General features: G+C 46.3%; 1 protein-coding gene across 1 annotated transcript; it reads right to left on the bottom strand.

Annotated features, from left to right (window-relative positions):
* Positions 1-562: 562 nt before the first annotated feature.
* Mpc1 (mitochondrial pyruvate carrier 1) lies at positions 563-13,793 on the bottom strand. Its single transcript, XM_085687431.2, has 5 exons — positions 13,621-13,793; positions 11,047-11,050; positions 2,014-2,110; positions 1,307-1,439; positions 563-1,067 (listed from the first exon to the last, which is right to left on the bottom strand). The coding sequence occupies exons 1-5, from the start codon at positions 13,689-13,691 to the stop codon at positions 1,043-1,045; spliced, it is 330 nt and encodes a 109-aa protein (XP_085543557.1). The 5' UTR covers positions 13,692-13,793; the 3' UTR covers positions 563-1,042.
* Between the last annotated feature and the right edge of the window lie 5,792 nt (positions 13,794-19,585).

The following is a 19,585-nucleotide window of genomic DNA, read 5'->3' on the forward strand; positions in this document are numbered from 1 at the left end:
TTCCCCAAATGTTGAAGGAACAAGATTCGAATCCACCAACCTGCAGGCGTGGCTGCTGAGGACCAGACAGGCCTAGGAAGGTTATGGCTGCTGTCATCTACAGCTGCACTTTACATAATAAACAAAACAGAAGAAACCGGTAAGCTTAACCAAACAACCCGTTGCTCCCAGGGCTGGCACTTTGGGTGTCTGTGTCAGAACGGGTCATGACAGCCATGCACTGGTCCATTCCCAGGGGGCTGCCTGGGCTGTGGCAGCAGATGCAGCTTAGCAGGGGAGAGCCTAGCATGAGGCCTCTGGTCCTGCCAGGTTATCAGTGATTCGCAACGTCTGATCCACCATCACCCACCCCACCCTCGCCAATTCAGAAGACTGAGAATAACGGCTCAGGCGTGAGCAGTGGACGGCTGGGCTGGACTCCAAAGGAACAGCCCTCCGGGGCTCCATTTCGTGAAGCCACAGCAACAGCTCTCAGAGAATGCTATCTCTCCTCTGAAACTATCCCTTTAGATGGTTTCCGTGCAGTTTCCTAACCACAGCAAGATACACAGCCACACTCGAATAGCAAATATTTAAATCATTTATTGCCATTAAGTTACAGATCTGAACCTGCACACTATGGGAAACACTTGTTACCACTGGAAAGAATGTGTAGACGTGTGGCCAACTGAGGGATACACTATAATCATTAAAGAAAAGTCAAGAATGTGAGTAAGTGCTTATAGTTATAAAACTTTGTTCCTTAGATTTTTATTACACAAATCCCAATAGATAATATACACATTACTACAGATAAAATCATCATTCAAAATTATTAAATTAGTTGCATATTTTGAACTACTCTTGATGAAGACAAATTTTAGCATTGATAAGGCAGCAGAGAGTTGGTTGAGGGACTCTCGGCTTTTCTATAATGTTGGCGTGGTAATTAAAGATAGCATTCCGTGTTTTCCCCTCAGCAAGATCATCGATGCCGATGCGACCTGTGGCGTGGCAGCAGTGGCTGGGGCTCTGTCCCTTTCCAGAGCAGATCCTCGCACTGCTACGCAGATGCCTTCTTACTCATCCTGGAAATAGAGAGAATTTCAATAGAAACAAAAGCCTGCCAGTCTCAGAGGCCCTGCATGCTTCAAGAGATATATGTCTGTAACATGGTTTTCTAACAATGGCACATGCATGCTTCGAGAGATACATGTCTGTAACATGGTTTTCTAACAATGGCACATTCCATTTCACATTAGTTTTCATGTTTTGTTAATCAAGTTTTTCACTAATTCCTCAAAGCAATGTATTAAAATTTGCTTACTGGTAGTTGATGAGCCGTCCTCCCTGAATGAGCTGGGCCACTTCGTTTGTTACATGGCATGCAAATAGAAGCCAGTTTCGAGGCTGTACCTTGTAGGCAAATCTCATGAATGTCAAAGAATAGCAACAGAGGGCTGTAAAAACACCAAAACAAAAGAGCGTGAATATCTCCGAGAGCAGGCTGAAGGCTGCCCAGTGAAGAAAAGAAGCTCTTCCACACACTCCTCAGGTTGTGAACCTAAGGCTGGGGCTCGTGGAGAGTGCACTGTATCGCAGGCACGTCTGCTGTTACTACCGACACATTCAGGAACATGTATTAGCAGAAACAAGTGGAATTCAGTTCTTGCCATTTTCGCTGTGTGTCAGACCTTTTTATAGCAATCCTTTGAAAGAACTGCTATCTACACTTTCCCCTTTATCTGTATGTTCAAATATTGGCGTCACGTAAACATGTGACACCTTGCCAGATCAAGTTTATAATAAAACCTGTTGGCTATGAGGATGACGAAAAGGACGCAGACTTGAACTAGGCAGACTAAATCTGAAGCAAATAGCTTTCCCATTCCCCAACACTTCAAGTGACTATCTCAGAGCAGCACTCTTCCACGCCCTCACACTCCTCATGTGACTTCCTCAGACCACAACATGTGGTGACACGTGCAGGACCTACATCCCGTCACAGCCTCCTTCACCTCCGCGTGTTCTTACCGAAGGTCATCGGTCCACTGATGATCTCCGGAGACTTCTTCATGTCATTGATAGCAGCAATGGGGAGACCCCAATTGGCAACTGGACCCCAGAAGTGCTGCAATAAACAAGAGGGAGAAAGGAGGAGTCAGAGTGAAGCTGTGAACACCCACCTTCCCACCACCTCTGCCCAGTCACAGTCCACGGCCTTGGATTGTTCATTGTTTCCCTGGTCAGTTCTTCAGGGTGAGCCCAGAACTAAGAGCGGCCCGGCTGTTTATTCAAGCTACTCCCCAGTTTCCACACTACAAGTCAGTGATCTCTGAATATCCAGCTAGAGAAGGGAGATGATACTTCTGACAGAGTCTATCCTTATACAGAACGTAAGCCTTGTTACAACCACTGTTAACATCCATAATATTTAAATCTATCAAAATGTTTTCCCTCAAATTTTCATTAAGTTATCTACTAATAAAATGCAGAACATAAACTGGACACTTTTTCTAAAGAAAGGTTAATAGTACGAAGGAAAGAATAACTTTTTTAAAGATTGACTTTTTTGTTTTTTTAAGACAGAGTTTCTCTGTGTGGCCCTGGTTGTCCTGGAACTTACTCTCTAGACCAGGCTGGCCTTGAACTCGGAGATCTGCCCGCATCTGCCCCTGAGTGCTGGATTAAAGGCGTGCACCACCACTGGCTTCATTTTGGTTTTTTGAGATATAGTCTCACTATGTAGTACAAAAGACAACTCATAGAGATCTGTCTACTTCTGCTGGGGTTAAAGGAATGCACGACCATGCCTGGCTTAAAAGATTTTTTAAATTATGTGTATATGTGTTAGTGTATTTATGTGTGTGGGGGGTTATCTACAGGTCTAAGTATAGGTGATCCTGGAGTTCAGAAGAGGGCACCAGATACCTTGGAAACGAGTTACAAGTGGTTGTGGACCATCCAATCCATCATGGGTATTGGGAACAGAGCTCAGGTTCTTTGCAAGAACAGTACTTATACTTAACTGCTGAGCTATCTCTTCAGCTCAAGTAAAGAAATATTTTCCAGCCTGTACATGAACCATATTAAGATCAAAGAACTTGAAAATCTACAGAGTCCTCCACCTTAGGAAATGACATCTGTTTGAAAATACTTTTGAAGTAATTTAAAAAAAGCAGATAATCTGATAATCTTTCATTCTAAAACTATATCTAAAGTAACCAAAATTAAACTGTTCAATAGCAGCCATGTCTAATTTATTTTAATTTCTGAGGCAAAAAAATGTACTAAGCCCAATATTTTTGTCACCCGAATTACAACTGTGCATAGAGTCTGAACACACTAACTGGTGAAAGTGGCTCTCACTGGACTCCCAGCTGAACGGCCATGGTGAGGAACAGAGACTTAAATTCTAGACTCTGCTTTGAGAAGAGGTCATTACAATCTTAAAATATTCCAGGAAAACAAGGGCAACACAAGAAAAATAATCTAGGTCCACATTTGGCATGCTAGGAGAATACGCTGGAATGCTAACCCAATAAGCCTAAATGTAAGTACTGAGGTTCATGCTTTAATAATTATGATAAAATTTCTATTCAGCCAGCATAAGGACTGCCCAACTTAACGTGAGTTATAATCTCTATGGTCAGGCCTTGTTGGTTTCTCTGGGTGAATCTCTGGATGTCTGTGTCGAACAACCAGTCTTCATGCAGTCAAACTCCTATTACCTAGGTAAGCTGTTCACTGCTCGTGTCTTAGACACTAACTCTCATTTCCCTACACCCCCAGACCTTCGTAAGGGGAAGTACTCACTCCTTGATTAGCCTTTGGATTTCTTTCCTACCTGTCTCCTTATTAGATGTTGCTTCATCCTCAACTCTATTGCTCCACAATAATGTTGCTTTTCCTCCTTTCTTTCTCCACTTGGTCTATTTCCATCTCTTTCCCGTTAATCTCTTCCCACTGCTTTGCACTGGATGGTTGTCTTGATTTGATATCTACATTATGACGCACAGATTGTTATGTCCGTAACAAAGCCTGGAGCATTACTCTATGAGGGACGTACAGCCCTCTCTACCAGATATAACCTGCCTTCTGCCCAAGGGGGACAGACAGTGGAATACATCCAAAGCTGTCCAGGTGCCTGAAAGATTTCTAGTTAAGCTAAGAAACACACAGAGAACTATGGCACTGAGCTACATTTAATATATTCCTTAAAACACAGGATGCTAGATGTGATGACTCAGTCTACGTCCCAACACTTCGCATCTATGGCAGGAAGACACTGAGTTCAATTTGACCTAGCCAGGTATGGCAGTACACACATTTAGTCCCAGCTTTGGGTGGTAGAGGTAGGGGAGTCAGTTTGAGGTTAGCCTGGTTTAACATATCAAGCTCCAGACCAGCCAAGGCTACTTGGAGAGACCCTGTCTCACAAACAAAGGAATGAATGAAAGGTAAGTTAGCCTGGTCTACAAGGCAAGTCTCTGTTACTAACAGACAGACAAACATACATACAGCACAAATCATTTCAACAAAGAAAGCTTTCAATGCATATTCTTTATCTGGTATGAAACTGTAATTCTCTCTTCCCTGCTCTGAAATGTGTGTCTGGTTTAAGTTGCCAGAAATTGCAGTTAATTTATAGAAAAACAAGGAATTTTGTGATTAACATTTATCAATTATATGCAAAAATGTTAAAAGGAACAAGCTCATGTTGTGGGATCTGTCACATGGAAAGCAAGCCATGGAGACCACCTCAGTCTGCCTCCCCACCCCCTTGTCAACAGCTGCCAGTTCTAAAGGGACTCTAGGTACTGAAGCATTGCAGGCTGTGGTCTAGAGAGGCGGGCCCAGGAGAATGCTTCACTACAGCTTACCATCGAGCGTGGGAGTCAGGCCACCCCAACATGCCTGGTGTCTGTAACTCTATTAAGCAGAAAGTCCACAAGTGCCCAGAATGGATACAATTTTCTTACCGTACTATTTTGTGTAGTCACCAAGGTTCAGACAGAGAAGACATGGAGGGAACAAAACAAAGAGAAAAAGAATCAGATACTTCCAAACAGTTCTAGTCCATTCAACTCACATGCATTTAAGTTTTAGTCACATGCTAGCAACACAGTGTAAGTTGGGGCTGGCCAGATGGCCCAGGAAGTGGTGCCTGTCACCAAGTCTAACAACTGAGCTTGATTCTCAGGACCTACATTGTAAGGAGGGAGTGAGTGAATCCCATGTTGTTCTCTGACCTTCACAAGTGAGCTATGACAATCGAACCTCCTCACATAGAGTAAGTGAAAAATAACTTTTTAAGGAATCATATGTAATAACAAGTGAAATAAAAATCTTTGCTCTATGAAAATAAGTTTCATCTTTAGCACTGAGCTGCCCAATAGAAATACAATGTGAATGCTGAGCAGCGGTGGTGCACGCCTTTCCTGCCTCGAGAAGTAGAGGCAGGAAGATCTCTGTGAATTTGAGGCAATCTAGTCTACAGAATGAGTTCCAGAACAGTTAGGACTAAATAGAAAGAAACCCTGTCTCAAAACAAAACAGTCTGGGTGGTAGTGGCAGACACATTTAATCCCAGCACTCAGGAGGCAGAGGCAGGAGGATCTCTGTGAGTTGGAGGCCAGCCTGGTCTACAAAAGCTAGTTCCAGAACAGGCTCCAAAACTACAGAGAAACCCTGTCTCGAAACCACCCCACATACACAGAAAAACCCCCACAAAACAAAAAAGACTTTTAAAATAAAAGTTTTGTGGGGCTGGAGCAGAGATGGTTTACTTAGGAGCATCTAACAGAGCTCTGTCTTGCAAAGGACCTAGGCTCCATTCCCAGCACACACGGCGGCTTACAACTATCTATACATTCAGTTCCATAGGCTGCTATGCCTTTTCTTTGCCTCCGTGGGCAACTGCATGCAGGTGGTGCAGATATGCAGGTTCACAAAAATACACATTAAAAACAAAACACAAAAATCTGCAAAGTGAGGGCTAGAGAGATAGATCAGCTATTCTTCTAGAGAACTTGAGCTCTCTTGCGTTGGGCAGCTCATAACTGCTGATAATTCTAGTTCCAGGGGATCTAACACCCTCTTCCGCCCTCCACAAGCACCCACACATTTAATATACACCCATACAAGCCCATATGTAATAAAACAATGTAAAAAGCAATGCTTCATGCCTTAGGCACATGCATTCTATGTGTTTAAAAATATATGAAAAGCACACTTGTGCAGAGCCACACTAGAAAGAACTGTGTTCCCCATTATGTAACAGTACATGCTCCAAACAAAGGTAAATTTACAAGCAACATACAAGTTACAGCTTGACACCGATGGCAAGTGTGGCTATTTTCAACTGTAACTTGGGGGCAGTAATGTAATGTTTCATTTTCTCTTTATTTGGTCATCTGCTGTATTTCAGTTGACTATGAAAACATTACATTTGGGTTGACATGGGGGACTCCAGCTGTCGCGTTGGGCTGGGTGGCACATGCCACATACTGACATACCAGACAAGGCCACCGGAGTCCCACTGCCCTAAAAACCCTTGCACTCTGCCTTGTCATCCTTCTCTTGCTCTTTGTCTTTTCCAGAATGTCACATGGTTAGAATTTGTCTCCATTTGCTTTCTGTTGCTGTGATAAAGACCACAGCCAAAAGCAACTTGAAGAGGAAAGGGTTTGTTTTATCTTATGGCCTACAGCCCATCATGAAGGGAAGTCAGAGCAAAAACTCAAGGCAGGAACTGAGGCAGACAGAACAATGGAACACTAGTTACTGGCTAACCTTCCATGGCTTGCTCAGCCTAGGACTATGTGCCCAGGGGTAGCACTGCCCACACTGGGCTGAGCCTATTGTATCATCAAAAGTAGTAAGAAAATCAGGGCAGTCTGATGAGAGAATTCTTCAAATGATATTCTCTTTTCCCAGATAACCCTAGTTTGTGTCAAGTTAGGCCTGACTCAGAGTCCCAGCAGACCAGATTTGGCTATTCATGGTACTATTAGGAGGTGAGGCAATGTGGAATAGGTGTAGTCTTGTTGGAGGAAGTGTGTCATTGTAGGGGCAGGCTTTGAAGTCTCTTGTGCTCAAGCTTTACTCAGTGTGATATTCAGGTCACTTACTGTTGCCTTCTGATTAAAGTGTAGCCAGCACCATGATAGCCTGCATGCCACCATGTTTCCTGCCATGCTGATAATGGACATTACTTTTGAACTGTAAGCTGCCACCTCAATTAGATGTTTTTCCTTTATAAGAGCTGCCATGGTCACGGTATCTCTTCTCTTCACAGCAATAGAAATCCTAACTAAGGCACAGCTCCAAGAGTCCAATCAAAGACATAGCCATGAAGCAGTTTGTTCAATATGGTCACAAAATGGGAACAGGGGAATAATATTCTAAGAGCTACCTTTAAGGTACTGGCAACAGCTGGAAGATTACAGTAGGGAAGGAACAAAAGCAGAGACAAGAAGTATGCATAGTAAGCAGTGGTGGTCAGTGCGTTCTGGTTGGTCATTTCTCAGGTCTGCTTCTGTGTAGTCTTGCTGTGGAAAATTACTGTGTGTGTGAATGTGGGTGGATGAGTGGGTAGACGAGGGGCGGGGTGCTTCTCATGAAATAATTTTTCCCACTTAAGGGGAGCCTCAGTCCCATCACTGGGTGATCTGCCTCCAAGTCTCATTGTTCCTGGATTTTGAAAATACCTTAGCTACCCTCATGGTGGTATCCTCGGACTTCAGAGGGGAAGAAGATGACTAGGTCACTTTAGGATGGAGCAGCTTTGCATTACCAGTTTTAGACTAATGCTCCTTAAATAATTAACATGTTTACTTGCAGAACTGGGCAGGAATCTGACCTCAAGTTTAAGGCAGCAGAGAAGACGGATGCAGAATGAAGGCAAAGATGCTTTTCTGTGTGTCCATACTGATGTGCACATAAATGATGGAGGCCAGAAGACAACCTCAGCTGTTATTCTTTTCAGGAGATACCCAGCTTAGTTTTTGTTTGTTTGTATTGTCCTGGAGTTTGCAAATTAGATTAGGCATACTGGCCAGCAAACCCCAGGGATCTGCCTGTCTCCACTGCCCTGGTGCTGGGGTTACAGGTGCCACCACACCCAGTCCCTTCCCCCCTTTCAGACGGGGTCTCATTGTGTATCCCTGTCTGGTTAAAATTCACAGTTGCTATGTAGACCAGGCTAGCTCTGAACTTGAAGAGACGCACCTGCCTCTGTCTCCCAAGTGCCAGGTTTAAGGGAATATACCTCCACACCCGGCTTCATGTCAGCTCTTTTTAACATGTTCTAGACAGCAAATCCGTCTTAGTTAGCATTTCTATTTCTATATTAAGTGATAAAACACCAAGACCAAAAAGCAACTTGGGAAGGAAAGGATTTATTTGGAGTACACTTCAAGGTAATGGCCCAGCATCTGAGGTCGTCAGGACAGGAACTCAAGGGACGCGGGAACCTTTACACAAGGGAGGAACTAGGCTGTGCATTAGCTTGTATCCTGGTTTGCTCAGCCTGCTTCCCGTTAGAATCCAGGGCACCAAACAACGAGCTGGGCCTCCCGCATTATCACTAGTTAGGATGCTGTTGTACAGGACCGCCCACAGTCCAATTTTGTGGAGACATTTTCTCAATAAAGGTTCTCTCCTCTCAGAAGTCAGCACAAAACTGAATGCTCACCCCCAGGCAAATGTGAAGTTTTAATTCTGCTTTTAGTTGCCCACCAGAGATCCTTTTGCAGGCTCAGAGCTTTTGACAAAAGCCTGAATCCTGATTACAGCATCTTGAACTATATTTATTTTCAAGTTGACTTATTTCATTTAGTGATGTGAACTTAAGTTTCCTTTATATCTTTTTATGATTTTGTAACTGATTTTCTTTTGGCCCTAAACAATATTCTACTGTCTGGATATTCCACTAACCACTCGTTCACTGAAAGACAACTTGTTTGATGCCAAGTTTGAACAATTATGCATAGAGCTGCTATAAAAGGCCATATGTAGGACCCTGTGTGGAAATAAATTTAAGTCCTCTGTTTCTATCAGGAGTATGATTTCTGATATATAGCAGGAGGAGGTCAAGTTTTATAAGAAAGGCTGAACTGTACTCCAGAGTGGGTCCATTTGTATTTCTACCAGTAGTGAAGAGTTCCCATAGCTCCAAAGCAGCTCCGGAACTGTCAGAGATGCGTGTTTGGGTGACATGTTTCTGTGATTTTTCACTGACTTCTGTGCATTTCTTCCTATGATGACAGGGCTGAGGAGCAACTTTCATAGGCTGACTTGCCGTCTGGTGTCTTCATTCGATCTGTTATGATGCTCAGCCAGCTTCAGTTCAGTTATCTCAGGAACTTGGTATATTTCAGGTAACAGTGCTCAAATGCCTTTAGGTCTGTTTTCTGTTTCACACAGCAGACATTTTAGCATTGTTTTCTGAGGCAGGGTCTCCTTGTGTAGCCCAGGCTGGTTTGGAAGTCTCAATCCTCATGCCTCCACATCCTATGTACAGCACTTACAGGCATGAACCACCATGCTCAGCTGAAAATTTTAGTCTTAAAGAAGGTTAGTTCGCCCATTCTTTCTTTGATGGATCATGTCTTTGGTACTGTATCTAAAAAGTCATTGCCAACCCCAGGTAATTTAATTTTTCTCCCATAGTCTATAGTTTGCACTTTATGTTTAGATCTATAAATGTAAATTGAGAAAACATTTTGCTAAAGACATAGGACATGTCTAAATTTTTTTTTTTTAAAATGTGGATGGCCACTTGCTGGCATCATTTGTCGAAGACTGTCTTTGCTACATTATTTTGCCTTTGCTCCTTGGCCAAAGTTCAGTTGACTGTACTGTGTTTACTTATGGCCTGTCTAGGCGGTGCCACTGATCTGTTTGTTTAGCCCTGTGTTAGGAGCACAGGTTTGGTGACTGTAAAACTGGGCAGTGTCAGCCTCCCCACTCTGTTCTTCCGCAGTACGTATGGGTTACACTGGGGCTTCTGCCTCCTATATTAGCTACTCATCTACTAATTTACTGTTTTACCTCTTGGTGTTACTGGGCACCAAACTGTACATAAAGTCCAGAATCCGTTTGTTGGTTGGCAGTGCACTGATTCTGCAAATTAAGCTGGGAAGAACGGAATCTTGGACACCTAGCCTTTCCCTCTGTGGACTTGGGGTAGCTCCGCTCCATTACTTGTCTCTTTGGTTATCTTTCACAGCTGTTTTCTTAGATAGCTCTCATGTATAACTTTGCTAGATTTTTTATCTACATCTATTTCATTTAGGGCTAGGAATATGGCTTAGTGGTAGACTGTGTGTTTAATACACACAGGCCCTGGATCCAATCCCAGCACCCAACACCAATGAGGCTTCAGCATTTGAGTAAATGCTGATGATGTAAAGGACAGCACATTTTAATTGCAAGTTGCACTTATTAGTTGGAAGTAAATAGAAAAGCAACAGACCTTTAGATATTAATGTTGTACACTAACTATTATCTTATTACCTTGCTATTATCCCTTGTTAGTTCCATAGAGTTTTGGTCCTTTGGGATTGTCTATATAGACAATTATATCATCTTTACGTTCTGTTCCATTCTTCCCAGTATACACGGCTATTTTAGGGAACATAGTTAACTGTAAACTCATTTATAACTTAAATACTTTCATCATATGAAGAGGATCCAATCAACAGCCTAAAAGTCTTATTTATAACACTATTTAAATGGGATTTTTTTTTTAAAATAAAGTACACTTTTTCATTTATTTTATATCCCGACCACATGGGATGAGATTTTAAGGTTGTCTGGATTATAATTACGTATTTTGCTAAAAATGCTCACCTATATTTCAATTTTTAAAAATATTTTAGTTGTAATTTAACAATCAGAACCTGTGTAAAATGGTAAAGACCTCAGTAAACTGGATAAACTGGACTTTCCAGCTATCCAGACACTCTCTATGGCTAGGTCAACATTTTCATCGTCATTAATTCTGAAGGTCAATAATAGAACAAGAAAGTGCTGAGAGTCCAAAGGCCGAATGTGAGAAACAGTGCTGCATGCAGAAAGAAGGGTGGTACGGGCAGAAGGCACCAGGCTGGCTATGGTGGCACACACCTTTACTGCCAGCACTTGGGAGGCAGAGGCAGGCAGGTCTCTGGCCACACAATGAAAGCTTGCCTCAACCCCCAGTTCCCCTAAAGAACCCAAACCCTGCTCTCTTCCACGGCCATTTTTATGCCCCATTCTTCCTTCCATTCTGGCTTCACAAGCTGGGTGTTCAGAGGACCAAGTTTTCTGCTTGGTCTAAATATTAGTTTTCCCCAGTGGCAGGTGAAGTTCTGGGTTCTTTTCACTCTAACTCCATGTTTAGGACATGTTCTGCTATTTCCACCACAACTTTCTTAGGAAAATAATATAAACTCTTCTTTTTTTTGGTTTCTCTGTAATTTGGAGCCTGTCCTGGAACTAGCTCTTGTCTGGGATTAAAGGTGTGCACCACCACCGCCCAGCACCACCACTGCCCAGCTGATATAAAGCTTTCCAGGGAACACAAAAGTTAAAGTCAACTTAGAATATTCACTGCCAAGAGCTCATTAACCTCAGAGTTGTGAGCGTGTGAGTGGCTGTGTGTGTGTGGTGTGTGCGCACACGCGCATGTGTACAGTCACCTCTGTTCTAATATATAATAAACTCGAAAATAAACCTCTAATCTGTACATGTAGTCCTTAAACTACAAGTCTTACTCGCTCATTCTAATTTAACCAAAAATCTAAGAAGACTGAAAGAGAATAAAGGGCTGTTTTATTGTCAGTAAGGTACATAAGGAAATAGCTGCTTAAGAAAAAGACTTTGAAGCCAGGTATAGTGGTGGCACCCACCTTTAATCCCAGCACTCAGGAGGCAGAAGCAAATAAATCTCAGCCTAGTCTACATAGTAAATTCTGGGACAGCCAGAGATATGTAGAGACCTTGTCTCAAACACAAAACAGAACTAAAAATAAAAATAATAAGGGGTGGGGAGGTGACTCAGCAGTTTGAGTACAGCTGCTCTTACAGGCTGGGTGGTGGGGTGCACACAAGCCTGGTGGTAGGGCGCACACCTTTCATCCCAGCACCCAGGAGGCGGGGAAAGTAGGATCTCTGTGAGTTCCAGGCCAGCAAGGGCTACCATAGAAATTTGACTCATAAATAAATAAAATCATGTTTGTCCAGCATTGCAGCCACTAAAGCACACATACAACTTCACAAAGCGAGGAGGCACCAGGACTGGCTGGCCTAGCAGGGGAGGCAAAAGGATCACAAATTCAAGATCACCCCGAGCTATATAGCGAGCTGGGAGGCCAGCCTGCATTAAATGAGACCTGTCTCAAAAAATGAAAAAAAGTTTTTCGAATTCTAGAAGGGCTTCAGTCTAGACAATGTGAACCGTCGGCAGGCTGCAAACTCACGGGAGCTTTAGTTGGCGATGGCCGCAATGAAGTCATTCACAGAATACAAAGGACTAGAGTCGCATCTCCACACAGCACAGAGTCAGAATTAATTCTCTATTTATAATGTATTCTCCCTTCCTAAAGTCAAGCAAAGTCGTTGAGAGGGTGGCGTCTAGAAGAAATAACTGAGAATATATATATCACCAGGGTTAAGTTCTAGAAAGAAAAGTATTTTCCTAGGGAAAAAAAGAGCTAAAAGTTAAACAGCAGCCTTCCACTTAATGGAGGTTTAACAATCACAAGAAAATAAAATTATGCTTGGAAATATTTTAAACTGTTTCTAAGTCTTATGAAATACTTATAAATAGAAGCAGGCAGCAGAAGATTTTACGTGAAAATGAGTTCTAGAAAGTGCCCTCTTCAATCGCTCAATGTCAAGTCCCCCCGACACACAACTGCAAGGAAAAGCCCGCGGCTCTCAGGCTGCTTGGCTGCAGTTCACACACACTGGTCGGAAGGAAAAACGACCTGGATGCGGCGAATTCTAGCACCCATCACCCAGCTCGGCGCGTCCGGGAACATTCCAGCACCGCTTCCGCCAAGTCCCAGGCCCGTGACGATGGGGACACGAGGAAGGGGGTGGTGGCACCCAGTGTCCCCACGTCAACACACACAAGGGCACCTCGACTGCCTGCCCAGGGGCGGCGTTCGCCCGCCCGGTCACGAGCGGGAGCGGCGTCCCTACAGTCACCCTACGTCTTTCAACTCTTGTCTGCTGTCTGTCACCTGCCAGCCCCTAGGTCGCCCTGCCCGGGAGCGCCGTCCCCTCGGTCACCTGCAGTCGTCCCCTTGGTCAAGGGAGAGAGCAGAGTCCCTTCCTTTCCTTTGGTCACGGGTGGGAGCAGCGTCCCCTTGGTCACGGCTGGGGGCAGAGTCCCTTCCGTCCCTTTGGTCACGGGTGAAGCGGCGTCCTCCCGGTCACCTGCAGTCGTCCCCTTGGTCACGGCTGGGAGCAGAGTCCCTTCCGTCCCTTTGGTCACGGGTGAAGCGGCGTCCCCTCGGTCACCCGCAGTCAGCCCCCTGGTCACGGGTGGGCACACGGTTCGCGCGCGCGCGGCTCGCCCACCTCGGCACTGCGCCGCAGGGTTGTCCCGTGGCGCGCGGCTCTCCCATAGCCTACCCCGAGGCTCACCTCATGAGATAGTCCCGGAATTCCTTGCTCCGGACATAGTCGGCCGCTTTGCGCACCAGCGTCCCAGCCATGGCCCTGCGTTCGGCGGTGAAGCCGCTACCCACACGGATGACACTGGCGTCGACCCGGCAGGAGCCCTCGGCGTTCTCACCCTGCGCCCGCTTCACGACACCCGGGGACGCCTTACGGCCGTCCGGCGCTTCGTCAATCAGAACGCGCTACGCTAGAGCGCGCGGCCCGGATTGGCTGGCGCGGCCCACACACCTCCTGCCTGCCCCCCGGGCGGCGCGCGCCTGCGGCTGCGGTCGTAAAAGAGGCCGGCGGCGAGGGCTGGCTGACGGTTGCTAGGGACCGTGAAGTGACACTTCTCCGCCCGCCGGCCCGAGCCGGTCTGCGTGGGCCAAGGGGGTACAACGGGTAGGTCGGGTCCCCGTCCTCCTGCTCCTGTCTCTCTGCCCAGCCGGCGACCGCCGAGATCCTGCAAGGCGGCGGCGACCGGCTCGGGCTGGAGTCACAGAGAGCAGAGGAGGAAGGCAGTTAAAAATAGCACGAAGCCTCGGTCTCCAGCTGGGTGGCTGCCCACGTGTGCAAAAGGGAAGGTTACGTAAGTCTCTCCGTGTGCACACTGGATGAGCGTTGGCTGGGACACCCACCTTAGCCAGGCTTGGGGCTCAGGGCCACGCCCTAGTCATGGCAAGCGCCGGAGTGCAGAGCAATTGGGCTGAAGCAAATGGAAAGGCCTGGGGACGTTTGCTCCCGTCTCTCCCACCCTTCCTAACGTCAGGGAAGGCTCTCGAATCTCCTCTGCTTTAAACCGGGTCGCACAAAGAACACCACTGCCTTCAATCCTCGCCCAACAATCTCATTATCTCAGGTGGTAGGACCGCTCCCAGCCACACCTGACAGCCTCCCGGGTTCATTCAGTGTTTGTTTACTAAAAGCAGACTGAAGAGGACCTTCTTGTCCTCTCTAAAGAGGGCTGGGACTCTACATTCTTGCCTGGTACTTGTTGGAAACCTTGGCTGGGTTCCACCTCCAGCTTTGTTCGTGAACCAGGTGGGGTGGTGAATTAGGAAGGTGGAGGCAGGACTATCAGAAGTTCAAGGTCACCACTGCCTGGGTTCTCTAGGTAGGGAATTGGGTTGAATCCAGTCTTGAGATATTTCCTCAATTGCGGTTCCCTCCCTAGCCTGGGTTGTAGGCAAGCCTGTAGGACATTTTTTTAATTTGTGATTGGTGGGAGAAGGCCCAACTGCTTGTGGGAGGTGCCACCTCCCCCTGACCGGTGGCCCTGGGTTCTATAAGAAGGCAGGCTAAGCAGGTCCCCATGAGGAACAAGCCAGTAAGCAGCAACCTTCCATGGCCTCTGAGTCAGTTCCTGCCTCCAGGTTCCTGCCCTGCTCAAGTTCCTGCCCTGACTTCCTTCAGTGACGAGCAGTGATGTGGAAGAGTTGGCTGAATAAACCCTTTCCTCCCCAGTGAGTTTATATATAAGGTTGTGGTGTTTCATCACAGCAGTAGAATTCTAACAGACACAGAGGATTCGTAGGGAAAATGGCTGAGAGTCTTCTTTTATCACACGAGTGTGATCTGCCAGGTTCCAAACACTTGTATTTATGGCTACAGGTTACTACGGCCAGTTCCATTTGGATGTTTTCCACCCCTGCCCCTACTCCTTTTTATAATTAGACTACCTCTAGAACCACCAGAGATCATTGAGGGATCATGGAGAGGGCCGAGGGTACATACCCTGTTGGAAGTACAGGAGACTAGTTCAGCATCTGTGTACCCTTCCGAAGCTCGGGGAACATCAGGGGAAGGGGGTGGGACAGAAAGAATATAAGAACCGAAGGAAGGGGTGGGTGTTGTGGGGTACTGTCCTCCGAACAAAACAGCCACCGTTTTCATCTGATCAGCTGTGACTGCCTGCAAGGCAACATCACCTGCTGACTGGACCTGCTGACTGTGGACATTTCCTCAGAGGAGGATGGGGTCAAGAGGGTCACTGGACCCTCACCCGAGACTCCCCCTGCTCCTTCCTTCCTTCAGCCTTTTGTGTGCGGTCCTGCCTTCACTGGACTTGCTCTCCAGGTCTCAGAGGTGCTAGACTGTGCAGGCTGGAGAAAGGGGATTGGAAGAGGAACTCCGCCTCTGCCACTGTGGGAAAGCCGCCATCCCTGCCACTGCTCTGAGGTCTCCCACCCTGCTGTAAGCCAGCCTTCGCCCAGGCTTTGTAAATAAGCCCAACAAACTCCTTGATTTCCTAGGTTGAACTTCAGTGGGATTATCCTTTGGATTGTCTCGGGGCTCTCCCCAGGGAAGAGATTCTCATGGGCACTGACCTAATTTTCTTTTAACTGGGTCTCACCCCTAAAGAGTCTACCCCCTCCCGAAACATACACAGCAGAAAGTTGGGGTTCAAGCTGTCAGCATATGGACCTCTGGGACATTCCTGATCCATGCTATAGCACCAATTAACGCCAAAAACCAGGAGACAAAAGCTTAGTGACGTTACACATAGAAAACACATTTGAGAATAACTATAACAAGGGTTTGATGGGACCACATGCATTTTCTGTGACTTTAAGCTGTGAGCGTATATGGACACACAGTATAGCAAACTCATGGTGTGGGGGAGGGCAGGAATATGCAAACTATGAAACAAGGGTCCTTGATTAGTAGTAGTATTTTTGAGACAGGGTCTTGGGCTGACATCCAGCTCACTGTAACCAGGACAACCTGGAGCTCCTGTCTTCATCTGAACTACAGGTATTTACTGCTACGCCCAGATGACACAAAGCTGAGAACTAACGTAGGATTTTGTTCATGTCTAGCAAGCACACTACCCACTGAGACACCCCAGCTAGGCTTCCATCACCAATAACATTTAAACAGCTCTGGGTGCTCCCCAACACCGGGCATACATTATTTCTCCCCATCATGACATCTCAAAGATGGCCATAAACAAAAGTCATGGCCTCTTCAGTGAAACTGAACTTCTGTGAGGACCAGTGCAGAGTCTTCCCTGTGAGGGCTCTTGGACTGAAAGCTGCTCAGCCTTATCTTCTCTGGTTTCTTTTGCTAATGAGCAGGGCTTCCAAGTGAGCTGTGGGAGTAGCCTGCTGTGGAACAATGTTTCTACACACTAAGTATGTATTACTCTCACTGGCTCATAAAGAATTGACTGGCTGATAGGCAGAATTTTCATGGTGGAGAGAATGCTGGGAGGAAAAAGGGCAGAGGCACAGGAGTCTGAGGAGGCACCATGAGACGAAAAAGAACATGCCTTGCTGAAAGAAGGTGCCACTGTGTGGCAGAGGGTAGAAATATGGGTTAATTTAAATCATAAGAGCTATTTAGAAACAAGCATAAGCTATCAGGAGAGCATTTATAATTAAGTCTCTGTGTGGTTATTTGGGAATTGGCTGGCAGGACAGAAAAGTCTGCCTACACTGGCCCTCTACAGAGAGCCAAACTGGAGAGCTGGTGTGGGCCCCAGAACGTCTAGCTCCTGCCCCGCAGAGAATTTGAAGAGACTGCAGAGGCCTTTCTCCCGCTGTCTCATTGCCACCACCAGGGCAACGATAGGACGTGTTTCCTACTCAGGGTCACTTCTGGACGCGGAGCTTCCCATTAGCTCACGCCTGTGGAACAGAGTGACATGGTATGTCGAGGTAAAGGAGTAGTATCCCGAAGCCCCGCTCTACTAGGGAGCTTGCCTAGAATGTGAACCCAGCTTTCCTGCACACCGTAAGCCACACTTTCCCACTGACGACACTTTCCCACTGACGCATGTTGGGAAAAAACATCCCTGTGATGACATGCATCTGCCTGAAGGAGGATTTGGGCTGTTCAGGTCAAAGCCCAAGAGACTGTGACAGCAGGCACACTGTGCTGATGATCTCCTGGAAGTTTAGAAGGCCAACTCCACATGCTCGTGCATGTTTGGACAGTGTGTAGAACTGGCTACTTTGAGTCCACTGTGCAGGGCAAGTGTGAAGAGTCAGAAGGCAGCCCACCTCCCGAGCCCATGGATACCCTGAAGGACAGCCACAGGAGGGTCTACAGCCAGCTTCCTGCCCACTGGGAGGCTCAGCATCTGTGATGTGAGACACATGTCTAAGGCTCAGCATCTGTGACGTGGGACACATGTCTAAGGCTAGAGGCTTTCCTCGCGCAGCAGCCCCTCAGCCAGCACCTATAGGCAGCAGGTGATCTTAGACCTGCTCTGCGTCTGAGGCTCTGTTCCGCATGCAGGGGCATCTGAGTCCTATGCACAGAGCTTCAGCACCTACTGCATTTCAGGAGGGCTGCTGAGAGCACAGCCTCCTTCCCAATCCCTAATGCCAGGCAGCTGTGTGTCTGCCGCTGCCACCATGTCCACCTTCCACCAACACCCACCACCAATACTACCTCCCACCACCAACGCCACTTCCCACCAACACTACCACCTAACCCACCACGGCGCCAGCCTGAGCAGCTTCCTATTTCTTGCAGAGCCGTTGCTTCTTTCATCAATTAAGGAGATGGATGTTTAAGACAATTCTTTTCCTTTCCCATATTCTATATTAACTGACTTGGCCAATCTTGTTTTTTCATGGTGGAATTCATTATTTCATGGCCAATTTGATAAAACTTAAATAATGTTTTGATATTTTTACTTTTAATCAGTATATAATTGAACATTTTAATGAGTTGTAACTTTTTGGGGTTTTTTTTCTTTTGGTAGTTGGAATTGAATCCAGGACCTTGTGCATACTAAATATATACTGTTTCAGTAAGTTACATGCCATCCTCAGCATCTCCATATATGTATCTGATGTTTATTGATAAGATCGCTGGCATGTCCATCACTCAAACACTTTGTGCTGAGCCCTGAAAACAAGTGTCACGGTGCATTCCAGCACTGGGAAGGCAGAATCAGAACTCTGTAAAGCTGAGGTCAGTCTGGTCTTTACAGTGAGCTTTGGACCAGCCAATGTGGCATGAAATAAAGTGTTCATGGTGCTGAGCCATAGCTTGAAGTCTAGTGTATTACTTCTGCCGTTGCTGTGATAAAATACCTCACATGTTTTGGCTCATGATTTTGGGAGTTTTCATTCCATAGCAGCATAAACAGCACAGTGCGTGCATAGCCGGGGAGGCCTGGAGCAGGAGCTTCTCACATGGCTGTGGACTGGGATGCGGAGAGAGGAACTGGAACCAGGACCAGGCTGTAAGTCAAAGGCTTCCAAGCAGAGACTCACCTGTGGCGCCCAGGCCCTGCCTCCTGGTCGTTTTATAAATGCCACAACGCATCCCCATCACCAGCCCTGGAGACCAGGCTTCGAGCTCATGATCCTGTGGGAGACATTTGAATGTTTCCCACTCAAATCATAACAGCTCATGTGCAAGCTCTGGCTTTGATCTCTAGCACACACAGAAATGTTGGCTGAGGTCTCTGTCTCACCAGGTCCCAAAGCCGTTCAGTCCCAAATAAACACACAGAGGTCTACATTAGTTATAAACTGATTGGCCCATTAACTCAGGCTTTTTATTAACTCTTATAACTTATATTAGCCCATAATTCTTGTCAGTGTTAACCACATGGTTTGGTACCTTTATTGGCGAGGCAGTCACATCTTGCTTGCTCTGTATCTGGGTGACAACTGCAGAATGAAACTTCCCTCTTCCCAGAATTCTTGTCGCCCCGCCTCTACTTCCTGCCTGACTACTGGCCAATCAGCATTTTATTAAACTACAATTGACATGATACAGACCATTGTCCCACAACACAGAAAGAATGTTGAACTGGAAAGAAATAAAAATAACCTGTCAGGCACAGCCACAGGCCTGCCACTGCAGCACATGGGATGCCGACAGGGAAAGATGCCAAGTTTGAGGTCAGTATCAAGTTACATAGGAGTTCCAGCTCAGCTCGGCCATTACAGCAAAACCCTGTCCCAAACAAAGCAGGGACACCTCT

This window comes from Myodes glareolus, chromosome 1, assembly GCF_982192425.1.
Source record: "Myodes glareolus chromosome 1, mMyoGla1.1, whole genome shotgun sequence".
NCBI classification, from domain to species: Eukaryota; Metazoa; Chordata; class Mammalia; order Rodentia; family Cricetidae; genus Myodes; species Myodes glareolus.